Source organism: Babylonia areolata, chromosome 2, assembly GCF_041734735.1.
Source record: "Babylonia areolata isolate BAREFJ2019XMU chromosome 2, ASM4173473v1, whole genome shotgun sequence".
NCBI lineage: Eukaryota > Metazoa > Mollusca > Gastropoda > Neogastropoda > Buccinidae > Babylonia > Babylonia areolata.
The window spans coordinates 43013788-43036782 of NC_134877.1; the positions used below are offsets into that span (position 1 = coordinate 43013788).

A 22995-nucleotide genomic window follows, 5' to 3' on the forward strand; every position below is an offset into this window, starting at 1 on the left:
TATTCACTGTTATTTTTGTATCTTATTTTATCACTGGTTATATTCTATATCATTCCTCGCCAAGTCCTGACTAGGCGCTTTGGTTTACGCTGCTGGTCAGGCATCTACATGGTAGATGTGGTGAAGCGTATATGGAATAGTCCGAATGCAGTACGGTGACGGACGCCGGCCTTCTCAGTTGGCATCAGTTGAACTCAGTTCAGTTTTTGTAGCCAGCCGTCTTTGCTGTTTTTGGTTGTGCCTTGACGTTCGTAGCTAACGAATCCCAGGGCATTTAACTAACTTCACATAACAAACAATCACGACAGCTATCCGTGTATATGTTTTGCATGATTACGAGTGACTGCCGCTGAAGCCTTGGTCTCTCTCTCTCTCACCAAAGACCAGACGGATTCCCCACAATCCAGCGCGGAGTGACGTCACAATACAGAACGCCATGTTTAAAATGGCAACAAAGCGGACGAGACTGTGTAAAGAAAATCTATGACATCCTGCTTACTGCTAGTGCTTTACTCTTTCATCCATACCATTTTATTCTGAATTATTTAATAGGCGTCTCGCTGTCCGTTCTTTCTTCGTTCCGATGGCTGGTAAGGTCTGGCACGTCGTGTTTTTCAATGTGCACGAGTTGCAATTTCGATTTGTGTGTCGCCGATATATTTTTTATGATTCCGCTATTCTTGTCTTCAGGTAACGGTGGCGAGATTCAGTGGTGCTTTTCACAAGTCAAGGGATCAGTCGAAGAGGAGGTGGCAGATGGTAAGTATATGATGCATTTACTGTTTTATTGCGTGTCATTGTAGATCTTCCCCGCCAATATTAAGTCTGTCAGCCTGTCGGCTTTTGATGCACTGTGGGTGTTCCCTTTTTTATTTTTTTTTATTTTTTAGGACAAGTGATAATTCTTTGATAATTTTGTGACAGGTTTCGATTTACGTTTGTTATGAACTGAAGACCTATTACACAGTCATATTTATATGATAAATGTGATAATTGGATATAGTTTTTGTCCAGAGCTGAACATGTCTGAAAACACTTGGCTATTTGAGTATTTCACAGAATGCGTCAGAACGCATGCAGCAGTCACATTATTTTTGCGAGGTGCCGGCTGGATGATAATTCTACTTTTACTCATCTCTAGACCAAAGGACTAGGCTGTAGCGTACGAATTCGAAAGAAGTCTTAACTGTCGGCGCTTTTTTTCTTGAAAAAATAAGTTTGACTTTGAAATAGATGTAAACTGAGTAGGAACATAAGTTTATACAGTAGTGGTACTATTAATTATTACCATGGTTATTAGTAGTACACAGCATACTATGAGGGATTCATTGACAAAGTCCTTATCAAGTACTACTGAAGTACCTGTATTGCATTTTGTGCAGTTATTGATTACTTTGATACACTGAGTGAATCACAGATACATGGTCTCTCCTTACCTCCCTTTACCTCTCTCTCCTTTTCCATTCCATTTCCAAAGTATCAGACAGTGGAACATGTAAGCAGTGTCATGCCCATGTATGCACCACACACACACACACACACACGCAAACACACACACCTACACACATAACACACAACACACACACACACACACACACACACACACACACACACACCACCACCACCACCACCACCACCACCACCACCATCAACACCAACTCCACTACCAACACCAACAAACACCATAGTTTTCATACACATATGCATATATCTGAAAACATGAAATTTAAAGATCATTATACATGAAAATGCTGGTTGGTTTCCTTATTTCAGTATAAATCTTGCTTGGTTTTTCTTTCGTATAATTTTCATTTGTTCACTGCTGTTTTGATCGGAATGTGTTGGTTTTTAAAAAAATTTTTTTTTAAACCCAACAATTTAAAAAAAAAAAAAAAAATTACTTGGATTTTACTTTCTGCATTTTCATTAATTGGTGTCTGTTCGTTACAGAGACATAACTTGGGAATCTACTTTTTGTCTCTTTTTTGTTGTTTTTTTCTTTTCCTATTATCTGTATGTACTAACTACTATGCATATGGTTGGCATGTGTAAATTAAAAAAAAAATTTATTTTTTTTCTGTTTATGTGTGAGTGGCGGTATGTAAAAACTGTTCTTATATTTGTTGTGCCATGATGAACATGGAAGATACAACACAGTTATCACTGAACTTTTTTGTCAATGTTGAAATGCTGATTTATGCTGAATCACATTATTTTGGTCCAATTAATTTTTTGATTCAAAGGAAAATGTTGAAACAAAAGCAAAGCAGTACAGCTCAATGACATCAGTTCTACAGCACCACTATCACTTGCATCAGTCTGATACTGTTTTAGGAAATCACATTCCTCTGCTCTCATCTCCACATTTAGGACCATATAAGCATCATGTATGGACTTGTTTAATTCTGTTCTTGTGCATACATAGGAAGAAGTTCTTTTAGACTATTAGTTTAAAGATTATGTTATCCATACATGTCAGTACGGGTTTGTTTGGTTTGGAAACATAAACACATCCCGAAAATGAAGTATAGCTGCTTAAACGACACAATATGAATTTGGCATGCACATGTAAGTGTGCTTTTGGATATCTCAGTGTTACTAAAATGTATGACTCTTGCATAACATAATGAAGTAAACACATAAGTTGCCCACAAATGCTGAGAAAATCTTCAAATTTCAATTCAGACTTGAGAGATGTGTGTGGAATGGAAAGATTGCAACTGTTCTGAACACTTATTTGATCTTTCTCGATATTAGGCAGATCCTTTCAGTGGCATGATCCATGATGTGGATGATTATTTCTTACAGCAACATATAGATAAAGCCTTTTATTTGAAAAAGAACAACATATTTAGTGCTGTCCAATGCACAAGGTGCTTTAGAATAACTGCAGAAAATAATATTACTGACACAATAATATGGTCTGCTGGGAAAGAAAAATCTTGTTGGCCATGCTGTTTGTGTGTAAAAGTAGGAAGCTGAAAGAGCCTTGTGTCAGCAGAGAATGGATCATGAAGGAAATATATATATATCTGTATATATATATGAGAGAGAGAGAAGTTAAGATAGATACTGAGGAGCAGAGCAAGTGAAAACGTTGAAGCAGAGACAGGAGCACATGTATTTTATTCTTTGATCGATTAGAATTTATAAAGTAGAGGAGTGCAAAGTTGATATCTAGATCATAATAGATGGTTACAATTAAGCCTTGCAACAGAGTTCTGAATAAGCTGAAGAGATTGAATAACAGATTGAGGACAGCCAATGAAGATAGACAAGTTTGCAATAGTCTAGATGAGAGATGATGCAAAGAAGAAACTAAACACATGCTCAGTCATGAAATGTTATTTGATTCTCATGTGTGGGTGTGTATTGTAGACTGTGTGTGTATGACATTTCACTGGCTAGTCCAGCCAGTTCAGTTTTCATCAGATGGAGTTTGTGCTGGTCTTGTGAAATTGTCCGTATTTGTTGTTTGTGTGTGCTGGTAAATTACCCATTTCATATTTTTTGCTGCATGCAGTTTTGGGTGGGAAATAATTTAGATGTCTGTGAAAAACACTTCTTATTTGATGTTGGTGTTTGATGCTTTACACAAAATCAGAATCGTCTGTATAAATCGTTTCAATCTCATTTTCTTTTCTTGCAGCTGATATCATCTCATGTGTGGAATTCAACAGTACAGGAGAACTGCTGGCCACAGGGGATAAGGGAGGGAGGGTTGTCATATTTCAGCGTGACAAAGCAGTGAGTATGGCATGTGGGTTTTTTTGTTGTTGTTTTTCTGTTGGTGGATGAACATAGCAATATGATTTTGCACCCTCAGCCTTTCTTTTCCCACCCAGGAATCAACATTTATATATATAAATGTATCATTATCACATGACCCAAAGTGTCACCCAGCCACTGATGTAAAAAAAAAAAAAAAAAAAAAAAAAGTTGCTTTTAATTGTTTTTATCACGACTTGCAGTTTTCATTTTGTGTGACCTGAACTTTTGCACTCCTGCTTGTGGTTACTCATGTTCCAGTGAAAATAGCAGTGTCAGCATGCATATATTTTAAGTCAACAAGTTTTTGATATATTAGTTTATTATTATTACTATTATTATTACTTTAAAAAAAAAATTACTATTCTTGCGTTGCAGAGTAAAAATGCAGTACCAAGTCGTGGGGAGTACAATGTCTACAGCACTTTCCAGAGTCATGAACCAGAGTTTGACTACTTGAAAAGTTTGGAGATAGAAGAGAAAATCAACAAAATCAGGTGGTTACGACAGACTAATCGCAACCACTTTCTGTTGTCAACCAATGGTATGTGAACAAAAAAGCAAACTTGATTTATTGATTTGTTACCAGTTACAACATGAATATTTATGAAATGTTATGAAAACCAGTCACATTTGTGATTGAACTGTAATCTGGCATGTGTACGTCACACCCTGTACAGCAGTGAGGAGATATATCATGGGGCTCAAATTCTCGACTTTTCTCTTTTTTTTTTCCTACTTTGTCTATATTGATATGGTGTGTGGGGGCTTGTTTCCAACATTATACCTGGGTTTGGTTTTGTCAGGCAGGCCAGGCTCTTTTTCTTGTCGTTCCTGGCTTAGGTCAGTAGCTGGGCTGAAATGAGGGACTTAATTATATTATGCTGCATTTTTTGGTTGGTTGTGAAAATTCATCTCAGCAGTGCACCCTTGCTGCTCTTGGGGATTAGTGGTTCTAAGGGTAGCAACTGTGGAATGGTAATTTGGCCTGGCACAAGGGTAGGAATATTTCCCTTGTTTTTTCTCTTAAAGTTGTGGCTTATTTTTGGGGTTGCTTCCCTTGGAAACGCTACCTGACCAGCTGCTCAGGGTGGGTGTTCCTGCATCCTCTTGGCTATAGCCTCACAGATAATGTCCGTGTATTGCAAAGCACTTTTCTTTAGTGCAGGATATGTACAACCTAATACCCCAGTTGTTGGCTTTGTAGTTGTGTGAATGGGTCTTCTTGTCTGCTGGTCTTCTGCACCTTATGCACCTTAACTTGTTCCTTTGTAAGGTCAGCAACCAAGCAGGTTTAAGTCACACTGAGCTTAGTCCAGTGATGGTTTTCTCTAGCAGAGTACCTTAAAAAAAAAAAAAGGGGGGGGGGGGGGCGGGGGGGGTCTGATTCTGAAATCATTGCATCATGTCTATCTGTGGAAGATCATAGCTAGGCCCATGCTACTTATAATTGTATTTATTATATAATAATGATCATTAGGTGTATTTATTTTGCTTTGGTTTAGTTTACATCTTTTTTTCCAGTGCTCTGCATCCCAACCCTGTTTCTTGTCCCACCCCACCAAAAAAAAGAAAAAAGTATAATGCATGGCCTCTTCCCATATTTTGTGTCCAGACAAGACAATCAAACTATGGAAAGTGGCGGAGCGGGACAAGCGGCCTGAGGGCTACAACCTGAAGGATGAGGCGGGGTTGATCCGGGACCCCACCAACATCACCTCCCTGCGGGTGCCGGTCTTCCAACCCATGGAGCTGATGGTGGAGGCATCACCCAAGAGGGTGTTTGCCAACGCTCACACCTACCACATCAACTCCATCTCGGTCAACAGTGACCAGGAAACCTACCTCTCGGCTGATGACCTGCGCATCAACCTGTGGAATTTAGAAATCACGGATCAGAGCTTCAGTATCCTTGGTTTTATTTTGTGCCTTATCTAGGTGTGTCTTGTCTGTTTACATGGTTATAGGTCATGCTGTGTTTAGATTCAGAAGCCATGCCATAATGTGACCCCGACCTCCCCATCCACCCCTTTTCAAATTTATGTGGAGTCCCATCCCTTCGGAATGAAGAAAGTATTGAAGTATCCTATATCGGGTCACAAAAATTAATTTGGCAATTTAGATATTTAATTTTCTTGGAGTGGGAAGAGGGAGCTGTCTTCTGAATAACTGAAAACAGTTAAAAAAAACAAAAGTACACTGTATATCATTCACATAGTGTATATGTACAGGTACTTACGACTATCTGATGGCCACTAAACTGAAAAACATCACAGCTGGAAAGTTTGTATGCGTATATGTGCATACATGCTTGTAGAAGAAATACGAAGAAAAGCATGCCTGTTACCTTGACTTGTGTCAAGACATTGTTGACATCAAACCAACCAACATGGAAGAACTGACAGAAGTAATCACTGCAGCAGAATTCCATCCCCAGCAATGCAGCACCTTTGTCTACAGTAGCAGCAAGGGGACCATTCGTCTCTGCGACATGCGCGACCAAGCTTTGTGTGACACACATGCGAAAAGTGAGTAAAAATTAGCATCCAGCTGGCAAATGTGTTGGAACAGCATGCATGTCTATTTCTTTCTTTTTTTTTTTTTTTGAATTTATCACTTTGTAATTCCTGTATTGTCCAGTCTTTCTTTGTACTATTGTGAAGATGCCTTGGATACACATCAGTTTGGTAAGAAGATTTGTGTGCATTATCATGGGTAAACACATGACTGAGAATTATCCATGAAAAATAGGTCCAACCTTGTCTGAATTACAAATGTAGCATCTAACAGCTGCCTTGTGTTTGAAAGTTTATCATGCCCACCATGTCACATGTGAGAGCAATTTTTCATCGGCTATCATGTCTGGAGTGTTTGTACCAGTGTTGATGATTTGTGTTTGGAGAAAAATCAAATCTCAGATTTATTAATAAAAAATAAATAAATAAATTTAAAAAAAAAAAAAAGAAGAAAATCCATTTGGGGCCTCAGAAAGGAAGAAAAAGAATCAAACTTTTTTTTTTTTTTTTTGCACCGGGTTTTAATTTGGAATTCTTGGTTTGAAACTCATGGAAAACTCTTGGGTGAGGTTTTCATGATAAAAACTGGTTGAAAGGACTGCTGAGAAATAATTTATTATTCACTGACAGAATCAGGAAACATCACTTTTTATTTTTGTATTTTGCACCATTTTTATATTCCTGTTTGGTGTCCATTTTTTCTTCCTCAGTTGCGGACTGCCTGTCAAGACATTTGTATACCATGGTGTTTGTCATACTGTGGTATAAGATAACGACAGGGATACTAAATCTCAGGCTCCGCACTGAAAGGGATTGGTTCTCTTTTCAGTTCCGATAACCTGAGGACAGGTCTTTTGCTTGTCTTGTACTGTACTACAAACAGGACTTTGATTATGAGTTGGCGAACAGAAATTTTCCTTAGAACTTTTTAACATTCTTCAGTGGCAAACTGCCTGTCAAGACATTTGTATACCATGGTGTTTGTCATACTGTGGTATAAGATAACGACAGGGATACTAAATCTCAGGCTCCGCACTGACAGAGATTTGTTCTCTGTTTCAGTTCCGATAACCTGAGAACAGTCAAAAGTTACGGTATGTGTAGCTGTTGTGCTGTAGTTCAGATATTGAAACCACTTTATCAGAAGTGGGCGAGGACAAATGTTACCAAGCACTTATTAATTCAGCATTCTTCAATGGTAAATTGCCTGTCAAGACATCAATATATCATAGTGTTTGTCAGTACTGTGGTATAACGAAAGAGATACTAATTACTGTATTTCGGGTACAGCACTGATGGGGATTGGATCTCTTTTCAGTTACCATCTTGTACTTTCCATAAACTTCTGCTGCATAGCACCATGAGTCTTTTTATTAAAGTGCCCATGGGATATTTTTGAACATCACAACGTATTGTAGATTTATTGATATTTTTCATTTCAGTATTGAGAAAATTTTCAGTTTTTGTGACAGTTTTTCATAAAATTAGAATATCAGTTTGAGTGTCCCATTCATTGCACAAGAAATGGTTTATGAGAGTTAGGTTTTTTGTTTTTTTTGTCATGTATGTATTTTGTGTTGTATAAGGACAGTTTAAACCATACATGACAGTTTTTATCAGAGTTCTGATAAACCGTCAGAAACCTGTCACGACATTTGCATAGCATGGTACTTCCCATACTTTGGCGTAACTAAGATAATACCGGGGCAGTGCCTCTCAAGCTCTGTATTGATGGGGATTGATTCCTTTTTCAGTTCTGATAACCTGGGGACACAGACTGTCAAAACTGATCATTTAGTCAAGTGTATGTCAGACATATCTGCAAGGACATGAATGAACATTTTTTTTGTCTTTAACATAGGACTGTCTCTTTTTATATTGATAATGTGTTCATACCCACCAAAAAAAAACATTTTGTCAGCAGAAACGAGCTGCAGCAGTATGATCTGCCTTGGACTTTGGTAACGGAGAAGATTGTTTAAATAACTTTTAGAAATCTGAGAAAAGTCAGAAAACTGTCAAGACATTTGTATAGCATGGTGTTTCCCATACTGTCACCGTCTGTGGTATAAGATAACGACAGGGACAGTAAATCTTGGGCTCCGCACTGACTGGGATTGGTTCCTTTTTCAGTTTAGATAACCTGAGGACACTTACGATTTATAATTGAGTGTTTGCTTTTTTTAAAATTTTTTTTTACAAGCATGATTAATGCATGTTTTTTTCTTTTCTAAGTTCAGCTCTTTGTTTTGTACATTGTTTTAACAGACAAGTGCACTTCTGTCAGACTTGACGTAAAACAAAACCAGCTTGATTTAGTCTGTGTAAGGACGTGTCTAATAGCAAAAGAAAAATCCATCTTTGCATATTGTCTCAGAATGAATTTGTGATAATCTGGTATAGAACCATTAACGAGATGTCTTATGTCACTGTGACAAATTTGTAAAGCCAAAGATGGAATTAGGAACAACAACAACAAAAAAAAATCAAACCCCTTCCCCACACCACCCCACCCCTTCCTGATTTCTGGACATGCAACAGTCAAAATTGTAAACCCAAAGATGGAATTAGAAACAACAACAAATTATTATTTTTTTTTTTAAACAAACCAGATTTCTGGACAGTTACAATCTGGACAGTTTGAATCTGAGCAGGCTTTTGGCAGCAGTCAGGATAATTGAAACTGTCTTGGCTTTATTGGCAAGAGAAAGGATGATTTTAATCTACATTGGTTTTTGGCAAGAGGAGGTGTCATTTTAATCCGCCTTGGTTTTTGAAACGGTCAGGACAGTTTGAATGTAAGGTTTTGGCATCTGAAAAGGCTGTTTGTTTGGGCTGTTGACAACAGATGGGACATTGAATCCTGTTTTGAAATTTGGCTGCAGTAATGACAGTTTGTATCTGTAAGGACAGTTTCATATGACTTGACAGTTTTTCCAGGGATTAGTGAAACGGTAACAACCCTGTCAAGACATTTGTATAGCATGGTGCTACCATACTGTGGTATAAGATAACGACAGGGACAGTGACTGTCAGGCTCCGCACTGACAGGGAGTGATTCCCTGTTCAGTTCCGATAACCTGAGGACAGAGTTCCAGAATTGACTATGTATCAATTGTGAATTGGATGTTTCTGGAAGGATAGTATTTTTCTTTTAGCAGAGGCACATTGTTCTTCACATTGAATGAGTATGTGTTTCTATCTGACTTTCAGAGAAACAAAACCAAATTTGTTGCTGGCAGAACTGTTTGGACCTGCCTTGGACTTGGGCAACAAAAACAACAGTTTGATCAGGCTTTCCAGTTTTCAGAAATTACATGTTAAAGACTTAAACTGTCACAACCCTGTCAAGACATTTGTATAGCATGGTACTTCCCATACTGTGGTATAAGATAACGACAGGGACAGTAAATCTTGGGCTCCGCACTGACTGGGGTTGGTTCCTTTTTCAGTTCCGATAACCTGAGGACACTTATGATTTATAATTGAGTGTTTGGGTTTTTTTAAAATTTTTTTATTTTTTACAAGCATGATTAATGCATGCTTTTTCTTTTCTAAGTTCAGCTCTTTGTTTTGTACATTGTTTTAACAGACAAGTGCACTTCTGTCAGACTTGACGTAAAACAAAACCAGCTTGATTTAGTCTGTGTAAGGACGTGTCTAATAGCAAAAGAAAAATCCATCTTTGCATATTGTCTCAGAATGAATTTGTGATAATCTGGTATAGAACCATTAACGAGATGTCTTATGTCACTGTGACAAATTTGTAAAGCCAAAGATGGAATTAGGAACAACAACAACAACAAAAAAAATATCAAACCCCTTCCCCACCCCACCCCACCCCTTCCTGATTTCTGGACATGCGACAGTCAAAATTGTAAACCCAAAGATGGAATTAGAAACAACAACAAATTATTATTTTTTTTAAACAAACCAGATTTCTGGACAGTCACAATCTGGACAGTTTGAATCTGAGCAGGCTTTTGGCAGCAGTCAGGATAATTGAAACTGTCTTGGCTTTATTGGCAAGAGAAAGGATGATTTTAATCTACATTGGTTTTTGGCAAGAGGAGGTGTCATTTTAATCCGCCTTGGTTTTTGAAACGGTCAGGACAGTTTGAATTTAAGGTTTTGTCATCTGAAAAGGCTGTTTGTTGGGGCTGTTGACAACAGATGGGACATTGAATCCTGTTTTGAAATTTGGCTGCATTAATGACAGTTTGTATCTGTAAGGACAGTTTCATATGACTTGACAGTTTTTCCAGGGATTAGTGAAACGGTAACAACCCTGTCAAGACATTTGTATAGCATGGTGCTACCATACTGTGGTATAAGATAACGACAGGGACAGTGACTGTCGGGCTCCGCACTGACAGGGAGTGATTCCTTGTTCAGTTCCGATAACCTGAGGACAGAGTTCCAGAATTGACTATGTATCAATTGTGAATTGGATGTTTCTGGAAGGATAGTATTTTTCTTTTAGCAGAGGCACATTGTTCTTCACATTGAATGAGTGTGTTTCTATCTGACTTTCAGAGAAACAAAACCAAATTTGTTGCTGGCAGAACTGTTTGGACCTGCCTTGGACTTGGGCAACAAAAACAACAGTTTAATCAGGCTTTCCAGTTTTCAGAAATTACATGTTAAAGACTTAAACTGTCACAACCCTGTCAAGACATTTGTATAGCATGGTACTTCCCATACTGTGGTATAAGATAACGACAGGGACAGTAAATCTTGGGCTCCGCACTGACTGGGGTTGGTTCCTTTTTCAGTTCCGATAACCTGAGGACACTTATGATTTATAATTGAGTGTTTGGGTTTTTTTTAAATTTTTTTTTTTTTTACAAGCATGATTAATGCATGCTTTTTCTTTTCTAAGTTCAGCTCTTTGTTTTGTACATTGTTTTAACAGACAAGTGCACTTCTGTCAGACTTGACGTAAAACAAAACCAGCTCGATTTAGTCTGTGTAAGGACATGTCTAATAGCAAAAGAAAAATCCATCTTTGCATATTGTCTCAGAATGAATTTGTGATAATCTGGTATAGAACCATTAACGAGATGTCTTATGTCACTGTGACAAATTTGTAAAGCCAAAGATGGAATTAGGAACAACAACAACAACAACAAAAAATCAAACCCCTTCCCCACCCCACCCCACCCCTTCCTGATTTCTGGACATGCAACAGTCAAAATTGTAAACCCAAAGATGGAATTAGAAACAACAACAAATTTTTTTTTTTTTTTTAAACAAACCAGATTTCTGGACAGTTACAATCTGGACAGTTTGAATCTGAGCAGGCTTTTGGCAGCAGTCAGGATAATTGAAACTGTCTTGGCTTTATTGGCAAGAGAAAGGATGATTTTAATCTACATTGGTTTTTGGCAAGAGGAGGTGTCATTTTAATCCGCCTTGGTTTTTGAAACGGTCAGGACAGTTTGAATTTAAGGTTTTGTCATCTGAAAAGGCTGTTTGTTTGGGCTATTGACAACAGATGGGACATTGAATCCTGTTTTGAAATTTGGCTGCAGTAATGACAGTTTGTATCTGCAAGGACAGTTTCATATGACTTGACAGTTTTTCCAGGGATTAGTGAAATGGTAACAACCCTGTCAAGACATTTGTATAGCATGGTGCTACCATACTGTGGTATAAGATAACGACAGGGACAGTGACTGTCAGGCTCCGCACTGACAGGGAGTGATTCCCTGTTCAGTTCCGATAACCTGAGGACAGAGTTCCAGAATTGACTATGTATCAATTGTGAATTGGATGTTTCTGGAAGGATAGTATTTTTCTTTTAGCAGAGGCACATTGTTCTTCACATTGAATGAGTATGTGTTTCTATCTGACTTTCAGAGAAACAAAACCAAATTTGTTGCTGGCAGAACTGTTTGGACCTGCCTTGGACTTGGGCAACAAAAACAACAGTTTGATCAGGCTTTCCAGTTTTCAGAAATTACATGTTAAAGACTTAAACTGTCACAACCCTGTCAAGACATTTGTATAGCATGGTACTTCCCATACTGTGGTATAAGATAACGACAGGGACAGTAAATCTTGGGCTCCGCACTGACTGGGGTTGGTTCCTTTTTCAGTTCCGATAACCTAAGAACATTGGGTAATAAAAGGCATACTTTTTTAAATTTTTTATTTTTTTATCTTTCTGAAGCATATATAGGCATGGAAGTCAAGGAGAAAAGCACATCTCTTTGACTTGAATAGTAAAAACAAAACAGAATTGCAGGCCTTTCACTCAGGCAGCAGGTGGAGATAGTGTGGATCTGACTTGGAATTTGGGAGCAGTGACAGTTTTTGTTTGCTTTGTTTGACTGTTTTCAGAGATCTGTGAAAGTGTTAAAACCCTGTTAAGACATTTGTATAGCATGGTTCTTCCCATACTGTGGTATAAGATAACAACAGGGATAGTAAGTAATTCTCCGGCTCCGCACTGACTGGGATAGTTTCCTTTTTCAGTTCCGATGACCCGAGGACACTGCCTGTCATGGCTTATTTTGTATGATTTGTAAACTAAATATTTCTACAGAGATTTAAAAAAAACCCCAAAAAACAAACAAACAAAAAAACCAAATTAGTATTGTAATTTACAATGTATGAACCTGTCGAGACATTTGTATAGCATGGTGCCACCATACTGTGGTATAAGATAACGACAGGGACAGTGACTGTCAGTCTCCGCACTGACAGAGAGTGATTCCTTGTTCAGTTCCAATAACCTGAGGACACTGACTGTCAGAATTGATCATTGATCAATTGTGATCAATGATAATAATAAAATGCCGGCTTATATAGTGCAGTACCCCCATCTCAGATGGGGTTCACCGCGCTTTACAATAAAATATACTGATTTAAGATTAAAATGTCGTAAAATATGTACTACAAGTCAGTACAGTCACACATGACATTGGCTAAAAATAGTAAAATAATTTATACATACAAAATCTAAGACTAAGTGATATAAAAGATATGTAAATCAACACAGGCACCATCACAGTCTTCAGTCACACAGGCCCAAATCACAGCAAAACAAAGCACATCACATTCTGATTCACCATAGTCAAAAATAAACACCAAGGAACCAGGCATCACACACATTAAAATCATCACAAATGTATACAAATCAACACAAAGAGCACATCTGGCAGTAAGATCACAGCAAGCAAATGCAGATGCAAAAAGTTTCAGTGAGAAAAGTACATTTTGAAAAGATATGTTTTGAGTGCTCTTAAAGACTTTTGAATACGGGTGTTGAGGTGTAATGGAGGTGTGAGGGTAATGAATTCCACTGTTAAGGTGCAACAAAAGAAAAGGAACGTTCACCATAAGTTTTTGTACGAGTCTTTGGAATAGACTGTGCTTATCATCTGAAGAACGGAGTTGGCTAGATGGTGAATTGTCAGAAAGTAGATCTGCAAGATAGGACAAAAATCAGTGAAGAAATTGTGACATAGGACTGAGTGTTTGTATTGTATTCATTCTTTAATGGGGGTCCAGTGAGGAGATGTGAGTAGAGGAGTGACATGTTGATGTCTCTTAGCTTTGAGAGTGAGTTGTGCTGCAGAGTTTTGAACATTTTGAAATTTGTCAACACAGTGTTTGGGAGCCAGCAAGAAGAGCATTTCCATAGTCTAATCTAGACAGAACAAAAGAGCAAACCAAGGTCTTTGTGGTTTCTGTGGTTAGATATTGGCGAATGGATCTGATATTTCTGCAAAGATAATAGAGTATATAGCAAAAGCACATTGTTGTTTTTATTGAATGAGCATGTTTTTTCTGTCTGTCTTTCAGAGAAACCAAACCAAATTTGTTCTTGGCAGGACTATTTAGACCTGCTTTTGACTTTGGCAATGAAACGGACAGTTAATTTGTTTGAATCAGCCTTTCCGTTTTTTTCAGAAATATGGTAAACTGTCACAATCCTGTCAAGACATTTGTATAGCATGGTTCTTCCCATACTGTGGTATAAGATAACAACAGGGATAGTAATTCTCCGGCTCCGCACTGACTTGGATCAGTTCCGGTTTCAGTTCCGATAACCTGAGAACATTGGTAATATGAAGGCATACTTGTTCTTTCTTTTTTTTATTATTTTATTTTATTTTATTATTATTTTTTTTATAATCCTTCTAAAGCATATATAAGCATGGAAGTAAAGGAGAGAAACACATTTCTTTCAGACTGAAAACAACCACAATTGTGGACCTTTCACTCAGACAGCAGGCGGAGATAGTTGGAATCTGTCTTGAGTTTGGTGGCGGTAAGGACAGTGGAGATAGTTGGAATCTGTCTTGGAATTTGGGAGCAGTAAGGACAGTTTTTGTTTGTTTTCAGAGACCTGTGAAACTGTTAATACCCTGTCAAGACATTTGTATAGCATGGTGCTGCCATACTGTGGTATAAGATAACGACAGGGACAGTGACTGTCAGGCTCCGCACTGATAGGGAGTGATTCCCAGTTCAGTTCCGATAACCTGAGGACACTGACTTCCAGAATTGATCGCCTTATGTGCCAGTTGTGAATTCAGCATTGCTTTAGGGATGTTGGAAGTAAAGTGCTTAATCTATCACATGTGTCTGTTCTTGCAGTTGGTGAAATATTCAGTCTTTGATGGAGTTTCATTTCAGTCCTTCCTGTTTACATAGTTCCTTGATCAGTTTTTGCAAATGAGAGGTAGAACAGTAGGAGCTTAGCATGTGTTGTTGATTACTTGTGAGAGGGGAGAGATTAAGTTCCAGCTTTCAAGTACAATCTTTGATGATTTTCAAGCATCATTTTGGTCAGTGGATCAATCAAATGTATTTCAGAAGATTGGGTGACTGCCGACCATGGTTTCGGTTCGGGCAGCGGCGGATTCTGTTTTTTATGGAACGCTATCTTATTCTCAAATGATTTTTTAAATGGCTCATGCTGTTTTTGCGCACTTCCTGCAAACAAGTGTCCGCTTTCTTTATCAATAAATATTTAATTGCTATTATGTCATCCATTATCTGCCCAGATTTGGATGGTAAAAATGACAGTGGTAGCAACAGTGAATGCAGTGGTTATGATGCTGGGAAAAAAATCACTTTTGGTGAAAAGGGAAAAGAGAAGGAGTGCTATTGCTGTGGATTCAGAAGATTGATGTGCCAAAGTTATCATTTTACCAGTGCTTGTGTGTATGTTAGAAATGTTTGGCATGAGTGTAACATCGCTGACAATTTTAACCCATTAGAATTACTGTAGTAAAATGCTGTCAGGAATGGCCTATAAATATTTTCAGATTTCAAAATACCCCAACAGGGCCTTGGCGAAATCTGAACCCCTGCCTTCTTCAGAGGATTGGACTCTGGGGTAGTCTAATGCCTGGTGCCTGATTTTTCGATAACAAAGCAGATACATAAATGGCTAGCTAGATATATGTTTACAGTAGATGAGGGGAAGATACTTAATATTTTTTGTTCTGACCTCAAGTTTGACAGTTAGCACATGCATAAAATAGTTCTTGATGTTCATTCATCATGTACGTTAACAACTAAATCTGATAATGAATATATCACTGTATCTGTCTCTTACTCTCTGTGGAGGTAGAGGCAACAGATGACCTGTCAAGACATTATATCATGGTGCTAGCCATACTGTGGTATAAGATAAAGACAGGGACAGTAAATCTCTGGCTCCGCACTGATGGGAATTGTTTCCTTGTTCAGTTCCGATAACCTGAGAACATGATACTCATTATCTTTTGTGTAACACAACTTGATAGTGGAGGTTCTTTTTTTATCTGCATTAAATAATATTAGAGTGAACACTGCGGGTTATATTTAAACCTTTGAACCAACTTGGATTCCTGTTAATTGATTTTACAAACCTCTTGTACTTTTGCGATGTATTCATGTTCAAGCAGTCAGTAGGGTGAATCTGTCATTCAGTGCCTGTTGATCTGTCTGTATACTGTTTTTATGATGGAATATCTTGATTGTGTTGCAGTGTTTGAAGAGCCAGAAGATCCCACTAACCGCAGCTTCTTCTCAGAGATCATTTCCAGCATATCGGATGTGAAGTTTTGCCACAACGGCCGCTACATGATGACCCGAGACTACCTGTCGGTCAAAGTGTGGGACTTGGCCATGGAGAGCCGCCCTGTGGAGACTTTCCAGGTGCACGAGTACTTGCGCTCCAAGCTCTGCTCCCTGTACGAGAACGACTGCATCTTTGACAAATTCGAGTGTTCTTGGAGCGGAGATGATCGGTATGTGGCTGGCTGAATGATGTGAACGTGTATAGTACCCCCCCCCCCCCCCCCCTTTTTTTTTTTTCTTTTTTTTTTGTTTTGTGTGACTGGTTTCTGTAAGTAGAACACAAAGTCGGAAGCATTGTCTGCCTTTTTGCTTGGGGGGCCTTTCTTTTCCTCTACTGAAAGGTGGCATGAAATAAAGAGTTTTGGATAGCTTTGCCCTATGGCATGCTGTTTTTAATGTTCTTGATATCTGTAGGCTTAATGGTTCCCAGCTTATGAATGTCTGTGTAATAATGTAACTCAGCCTAAACTTGTTTAAATACTGGATATTAAATATTTAGCTTAGGCTAAATAGAATTAACTGTATGAATGCTGAGAGTCGAGCTTTAAACTGAAGTTGATGAAACATGGTGTATTTTTGTTTGAGAAAGGATTAACATGTAGCAGTTCTTTGCAGGATATATTTCACAGTATATTTTCTGTTACAGCCACATCATGACTGGCTCCTACAACAACTTCTTCCGCATGTTCGACCGAGAGTCCAAGAGGGATTCCACATTGGAAGCCTGCAGAGAGATCACCAAACCAAGGACTGTGCTCAAACCTAGGAAAGTGTGTACAGGTGGCAAGCGGAAAAAGGATGAGATCAGTGTGGACTCGTTAGACTTCAATAAGAAGATTCTTCACACTGGCTGGCATCCGCTGGAGAACATCATTGCAATAGCTGCCACAAACAATTTATACATATTCTGCAGCAAGGACTGACCATAAGAGAATGTTAGTACTTGTGTTGAACACTTCCACTGACCATGTGCGGTCAACTTGAAAGTCAGCCACTACTGAGCCAGCCTCTGGTGTCAGAGCTTTGAAGAGGACACAGAGGAGGAGAATGACTGAACAAGAATGTGCATGGATATGTGCTTGACAAGAAGCCTGGTTTGCAGAATTTTGAATAGAAATAAAGATGAAACGGAGTGCTTTCATATTGACTACCTGGAAAGCAAATGATTGTGTGCATTTACAGGTTGTCAGCCACATGGAAGAGAATAAGGCATGAACTGCTTCCTTGCAATCACCGATGAATGGCTGGATGCTGTGTGTTTGGAGTGATGTATGATTCTGCTGAAACAGAGAGAGAGGGAGATGTATGTATGGTGTTGAATGCTTGCTTAAGGTGCAGTTCCATGGGACAGGTACAAGAAATCAGTTTTAGGTAACTGGGGAATGGAGGGGTTTTGTTGAGCTGCAGAATCCTCCCTCTGGTGTGGTATTCCAGGGTCTTTTCCACTACTTAACGGGCCCTGGACTGGCACTAGTGTGGAACTGCTTGGTCTTGCCAGTGGATGAAAACAAAGAATTTATGAGGTTATTTTTAATTGTTGGTGAGGAGCAGAAACAAATATCCAAAAGCTGGGAAAGCATGAGTGTACAAGACATCCAGTGCAGTGGCGCTATGAATGTTTATTAAAGTTGAATGAATGTTGGTGAGTAAGAGGTGGTGTTATGATACATGGTGCATTCCTCACTGAAAGACTTCTATTGGTTTAATGTGCTGTCGGTATGGGCCCACATGTGGTTCCAGGAGCTCTCGGACTCGACTGACGGACCATATTTACACAGATAATGAGATTTATTTTGATCCTACAGTCGTGTATGACTACACTAAGAGTTTGGTACCAGTATTGTTATGTAAAGATGTGTATTGAGCATTATTACTGAGTATGAATGTGGTATTACTTACTGAAGAACAAACAAGTTGTTTTGTGATATTGGTAACAGGTGGCATTTTTGTTGTGTCCGATGTTTGACCAAATACAGCAAAGACAAAAATGTACTACTACATTCAGATGACACTTCCTTATCCGTGTATCTTATGTATTTCAGTCTTCTGATTTGCCTTTTCTTGCATTTTATTCTGATGCTCATGGATCCAGTGCAGTTTACCAAAAATAAGTTGAGGGCCACTTCTGTGAAGAAAACACCATTACCATTCACACTGGATGAACCATTATTATTCACTTTGTTGTGTGATTTAAAACCAACAAAAATACATGAGTGCGGTGTAAAACCCCCCAACGAAAATGGGTTCTTGCTATCATATAAGATACTTTTGCTCTGTAGCTCAGCTGGAATGCTTGTCTTAGCCTCATCTCCATCCTCAGATTACTGTGGGAGGTGGTTTTACTTGACTGATATAAAGTGGCACCAGTAGAGTGGCAAGTTTGTTCATTTGCAGCATCACACAGCAGAGGACAGCCCAATAATCCCATCTACCACACATCTGTTGATGAAGTCAAAGAGGAAAATGCAGTAGCATTGATGCAATGACAATTAGCAACTATTTACAGGGTGTTACGGGTGTAAGTCTGAAGGTGTAACTGAAGCAAATAAAAATCATCTTGGCACATGGGTAGTGTCAGTACAGGCTTCCTGGTCATTAGTGCTAAATCAGGCATGATTGTTTCCACTTCTGTGTCTGGTTTTACTGACAGATGAAGAGGGCACTAAAACAGGTTTGCACAGTTCAGGGAAAAAAGAACTGAACTATGATCATAGGAAGAGCTGTCAAAGTAAGGTAAGTTAAGGTTCATTGATATCGATAACTCCCAACAGATGTAAACTACATGTTGGTTGTTGGTTATGGGATGACTGTAATGGTGGCAGAAATATCTTTGAATTCAGTAGCATACAAATTAAAATATGGGTGTTTTCAAATAGACTTTGTTTTAAGATTTGATTTAATCGCAGCCGCAGACCAGCTTGTGGCATATTACATGTGTGCTCAAGATTGTTATCTTAGATCGTCTTGTGTCAGGATTGTGTGCCTTACCTAAAGTTGCCATTGTTCTTGCTGGTAAAGTGAAGACTTTGTGGTCTTGCATTGATTGAACCAAAAAATGTAGTTTTGTGTTCGATTGTTGTTGATTTTGGCTGAGGAGTGATAAAATTTGGCAGGAGAGTAAAAACACAATTGAATTGACTTCTTTTTTTTTTCTTTTTTTTTCTTGGTACAAGGTAATATGTTTCATATCTGAGATTATCTCATAAATTAATTGGAACTTAAACTACCTATTGTTCTGCGGGAGCAAAGAAGGAAAAAATGACTGAGCTGCAGAAATAAAATATTCTTCTCATTACAGACTCTCACATAAGTGAAAAGGCATGAAACAACTAATCCATGGAAGAAGATGCAGGTGATCTGTGAAATCAGTCAGTAAAGATTCATGCCATAAAGAACTCAGGGTGGTTAAAATGACTGGAAGAACACAGCTGCAGGGCAATTTAAAATCTGCCCCCCACATCCCAATTCAAGAATGTTTTTTTTCTTTTTTTGAAGGATGCCTTTCCCTCTCTGTACTTTTGGTTTTTGATTCACAGTGAAGAAGTGAGAAGGCAAGAGTAACTAGTATTCTGGAATGACCTTACTCTGTTGGAGTGTCACATAAAAAGTATGATGTAATTGTATGTTAATGTAGCAGACGTGTGAGTCAGAATAAAATTGTGAGTCTGGACATAATTCTTTAAATCAGAACCAAAAAAAAAAATATGTGGACATTACTTAAAAAATCCGTACAGTTTGATTGTGAGAGTTTGAAAGGAGTGTCTTTTGGTTTTGTATGGCACTGCGGTGTGTCAGCAGTTTTGAACGCTTCCATCGGGATTGCAGTGTGTTGGAAGGCTGCACCTAGAATGACAGTACACACCCAATATAATCTACCCATCGGCAAATCCTTTTATCAGAAGATCAGGAAAATGTTTGTCCCTTTTATCAAAACCCTCTTCTGTTGATTTCAGGTGCAAATATATACTTGGCTGTAGAACGGCTGTGTCCATCAACTCTGCTAGTGTCATCTTGTCGAAAGCTTGTGTCAGCACAGTGTGCATTTGTAGTAGTTCTTAGAAAACAAGGTGTGCAGTAACCCTTTGAGTGTCCTGGGATGGGAATTTTCCATCCTCTTCCAGTGTGTAAAAAAGAGCACCAGGAAAGGAAATTCGTCTTATCATTTTAGGTTTTTTCCTTCACAAAATAGTAAATTCATGTGAAATTGTCCTAATTGGATAATGTGTTCATTTTCCTTTCAGAAACATGGAGGTTATATATACTTTATTTTAGTAGTTTGTCACTGAGCATGAAGTAGGCTTGGCACTGAGTGGGTTAAAGGTTTTTCCACTTTCCATCTTAAATGTAATGGTATTACTATTATTCTAAATCAGATTATGCAAATTGCACACGTTTATAGTGGGTTCCAAGGTTTAAAACCTTTTCAGCATGTTGATAAAAGAATTGAGCTCTGTGTATTCAGTAATGCTCTCTGTGGCTGTATGTTTCTTTTGCATGCACATATTTCAACCAGTTGACAAACATATATTTTGATAATTGTTCAGTCAAAATTTACTGGAGTTTATTATGGGTTTATATTTTGTTACAAATGCATTTTGGATATAGGTGGCATGGTTCATTGTGCACTGCGAAAGTATTTGAAAATCAAACTTTGCTCCCTTTTTCAGGTCATGAATGCCTTTTATTTATACCACATTTTAGATCATTGTTTACTGTGCTTGGAAATGAAGGTATTAATGGAAGAGTTGTATATCAGTAACAGATGAAAATCATAAAGCATGAGAACTGATTAATTAGACAAAATGTGTGTCATGTTTTCTTCAGAAAACGTTTGACAGTTGGAATGACTGGGAGGGCTAACGACATTTTATCAAGGGAGGTAATCACTCAAAAAAAAAAAAAAAGAAAAGAAAAGAAAAAAAGATGACCTTGTAGAAACGTGAACATTGCAAGATGTGAATTATCTGTCATGCCCATTTTTGTCAGTTATGCCTGTTTGAAATTGTGTTTTAAAAACTGAAAGGCATCTGTTAATGTTTGAAATTGTGTTTTGAATGATGATTTACAAGCTAGGTTAGTACATTGCTGATGGGTTAGGAGTCTCGAGAGAAAACACACTGGGCTGCTCAGAAAGAGCAAACCAGTAAATCTGTTGCAAGATGTCTTTAACTTGCAGTAATTCATGGTTAGATTTAGGAGCATGCAGTAACTAGCTAAGTCTAATAATCAGTGCCAGCACGTATGGTCAGTATCCTTTCCTGTGCTTTATGGGTCTAAAGAGAACCACACATTTTGCAGAGGCATTACCTTTGAAATTTATAAATACATGGTCTTCGTATTATGCAGTCCTTCTTTGTTTATATAAAGGCTAAATGCTCAGGAAGTATATTCAATCGTTCTATTCATTGTCTGTAAAACCTGTGGACCTGGAATTTCAAGCAGGTAGCTCCTTTGGTAGAAGTGATTTGGATGAAGATTTCTCTGGGTCTTTTCTTCAGCTTGTGAAATATGCCATGGATTGCTCCATTTAACTAGCACTTCATATATTGTATTGTATGTGAAGGTTATTATATCATAAGATTGAACTCAAGGATAAAGTTGAACTCGGTGATCTTTGGTTTCAGATGTAAGGTTGGTTCTCATGATAGTATTAGTCCTTTTGGTGTCCTTTTACCCAATCACTTACTGCCCATTATGCCTCTGGCATGTAGGGCAGCAGTGAAGAGTCACCACTCTTTGTCAGTTTAAAATGGTACCCAAGGCATGCTTTAGGGTCTCAAGTTTTATTTGAACTGTTCATTAAGTGTCCTTTGCTTTGTTTTAATTTCCCTGTGGTTTTTAAGTGGCCCTTAACTTGTTTTTGGTAGGAGGCTGGTCCTGTCTGTATACTCATTGACTGAAAGCTGCTGAAGTGGATTGGCGCTGTCTCCTCTTTTCTCTGACACTCCAGTACACAGAGGAAGCGCTCGGCCAAAACTTGACTGAAAGCAACCGCCTGACCTGACCATAGAACTGTGGGAACTGATTAGGCACCTGCTGTCCATATTTTAGTTTTAACTGTATTGATTATTCTGCTGCTATTTACTTATCTGTTATTAATTCATTTTTTTGGAAACTCTTTTGTCTCTTCCTGTCTTTCTGTTTTTGGAAACGTCTGCCTCAGAGAGGCAGTTGAATTAAATGTGTAATGACAAATTCTCCTCAGTCTTCGAGCCTAGTCAATCCCCACCTGTTCAGTGTCATTGTGGCGTGCACACACATTGTTGACTTGCTGTTGTCTATGCTCCTTGTGTTGATAAGTCTTCAAAATAGCTCATTTTTTCCCTTAAAGATGTCATTTATTATGATAATAATATAAAAAAAAGTATGAGGAAAAAAGTAAATAAAAAAACAACAACTCAAGTATGTTGGTTTGATTTATTTGTGTTTATGGAAGTGTGAGAGAGTGTAGATGATCATGTGACAGCTCAGACATTCAAAATGTAACCAATGAAAGAATTAAAAAGAAAAAAGTATGCACAGAAGCAGCTTGCACGCTGTGGGGTTCACAGCTTGGCAGATTCAAGGAGGCAAAAGGAAAAAAATATCTTCATCTTCTTCATTTGAGGTAGTAATAAATGTAATGTTG

The 22995-nt window shown here is 38.2% G+C and overlaps 1 protein-coding gene across 2 annotated transcripts in view; it reads left to right on the plus strand.

Annotated features, from left to right (window-relative positions):
* The window catches only part of LOC143301559 (serine/threonine-protein phosphatase 2A 55 kDa regulatory subunit B beta isoform-like), a 46264-nt gene extending 23495 nt beyond the window's left edge, over positions 1 to 22769 (plus strand). The window contains exons 1-8 of one of the 2 annotated variants that reach the window (XM_076615949.1): positions 434 to 590; positions 691 to 759; positions 3650 to 3747; positions 4147 to 4312; positions 5384 to 5674; positions 6132 to 6296; positions 16276 to 16537; positions 17014 to 22769. In XM_076615949.1, the coding sequence (XP_076472064.1) occupies positions 584 to 590; positions 691 to 759; positions 3650 to 3747; positions 4147 to 4312; positions 5384 to 5674; positions 6132 to 6296; positions 16276 to 16537; positions 17014 to 17290 (1335 nt within the window). In that variant the 5' untranslated portion in view covers positions 434 to 583 and the 3' untranslated portion in view covers positions 17291 to 22769. Of the gene's footprint in view, positions 1 to 433; positions 591 to 690; positions 760 to 3649; positions 3748 to 4146; positions 4313 to 5383; positions 5675 to 6131; positions 6297 to 16275; positions 16538 to 17013 lie in introns of those variants that run through there. The other variant, XM_076615941.1, reaches the window with a different exon arrangement.
* The last annotated feature ends 226 nt before the right edge of the window (positions 22770 to 22995 follow it).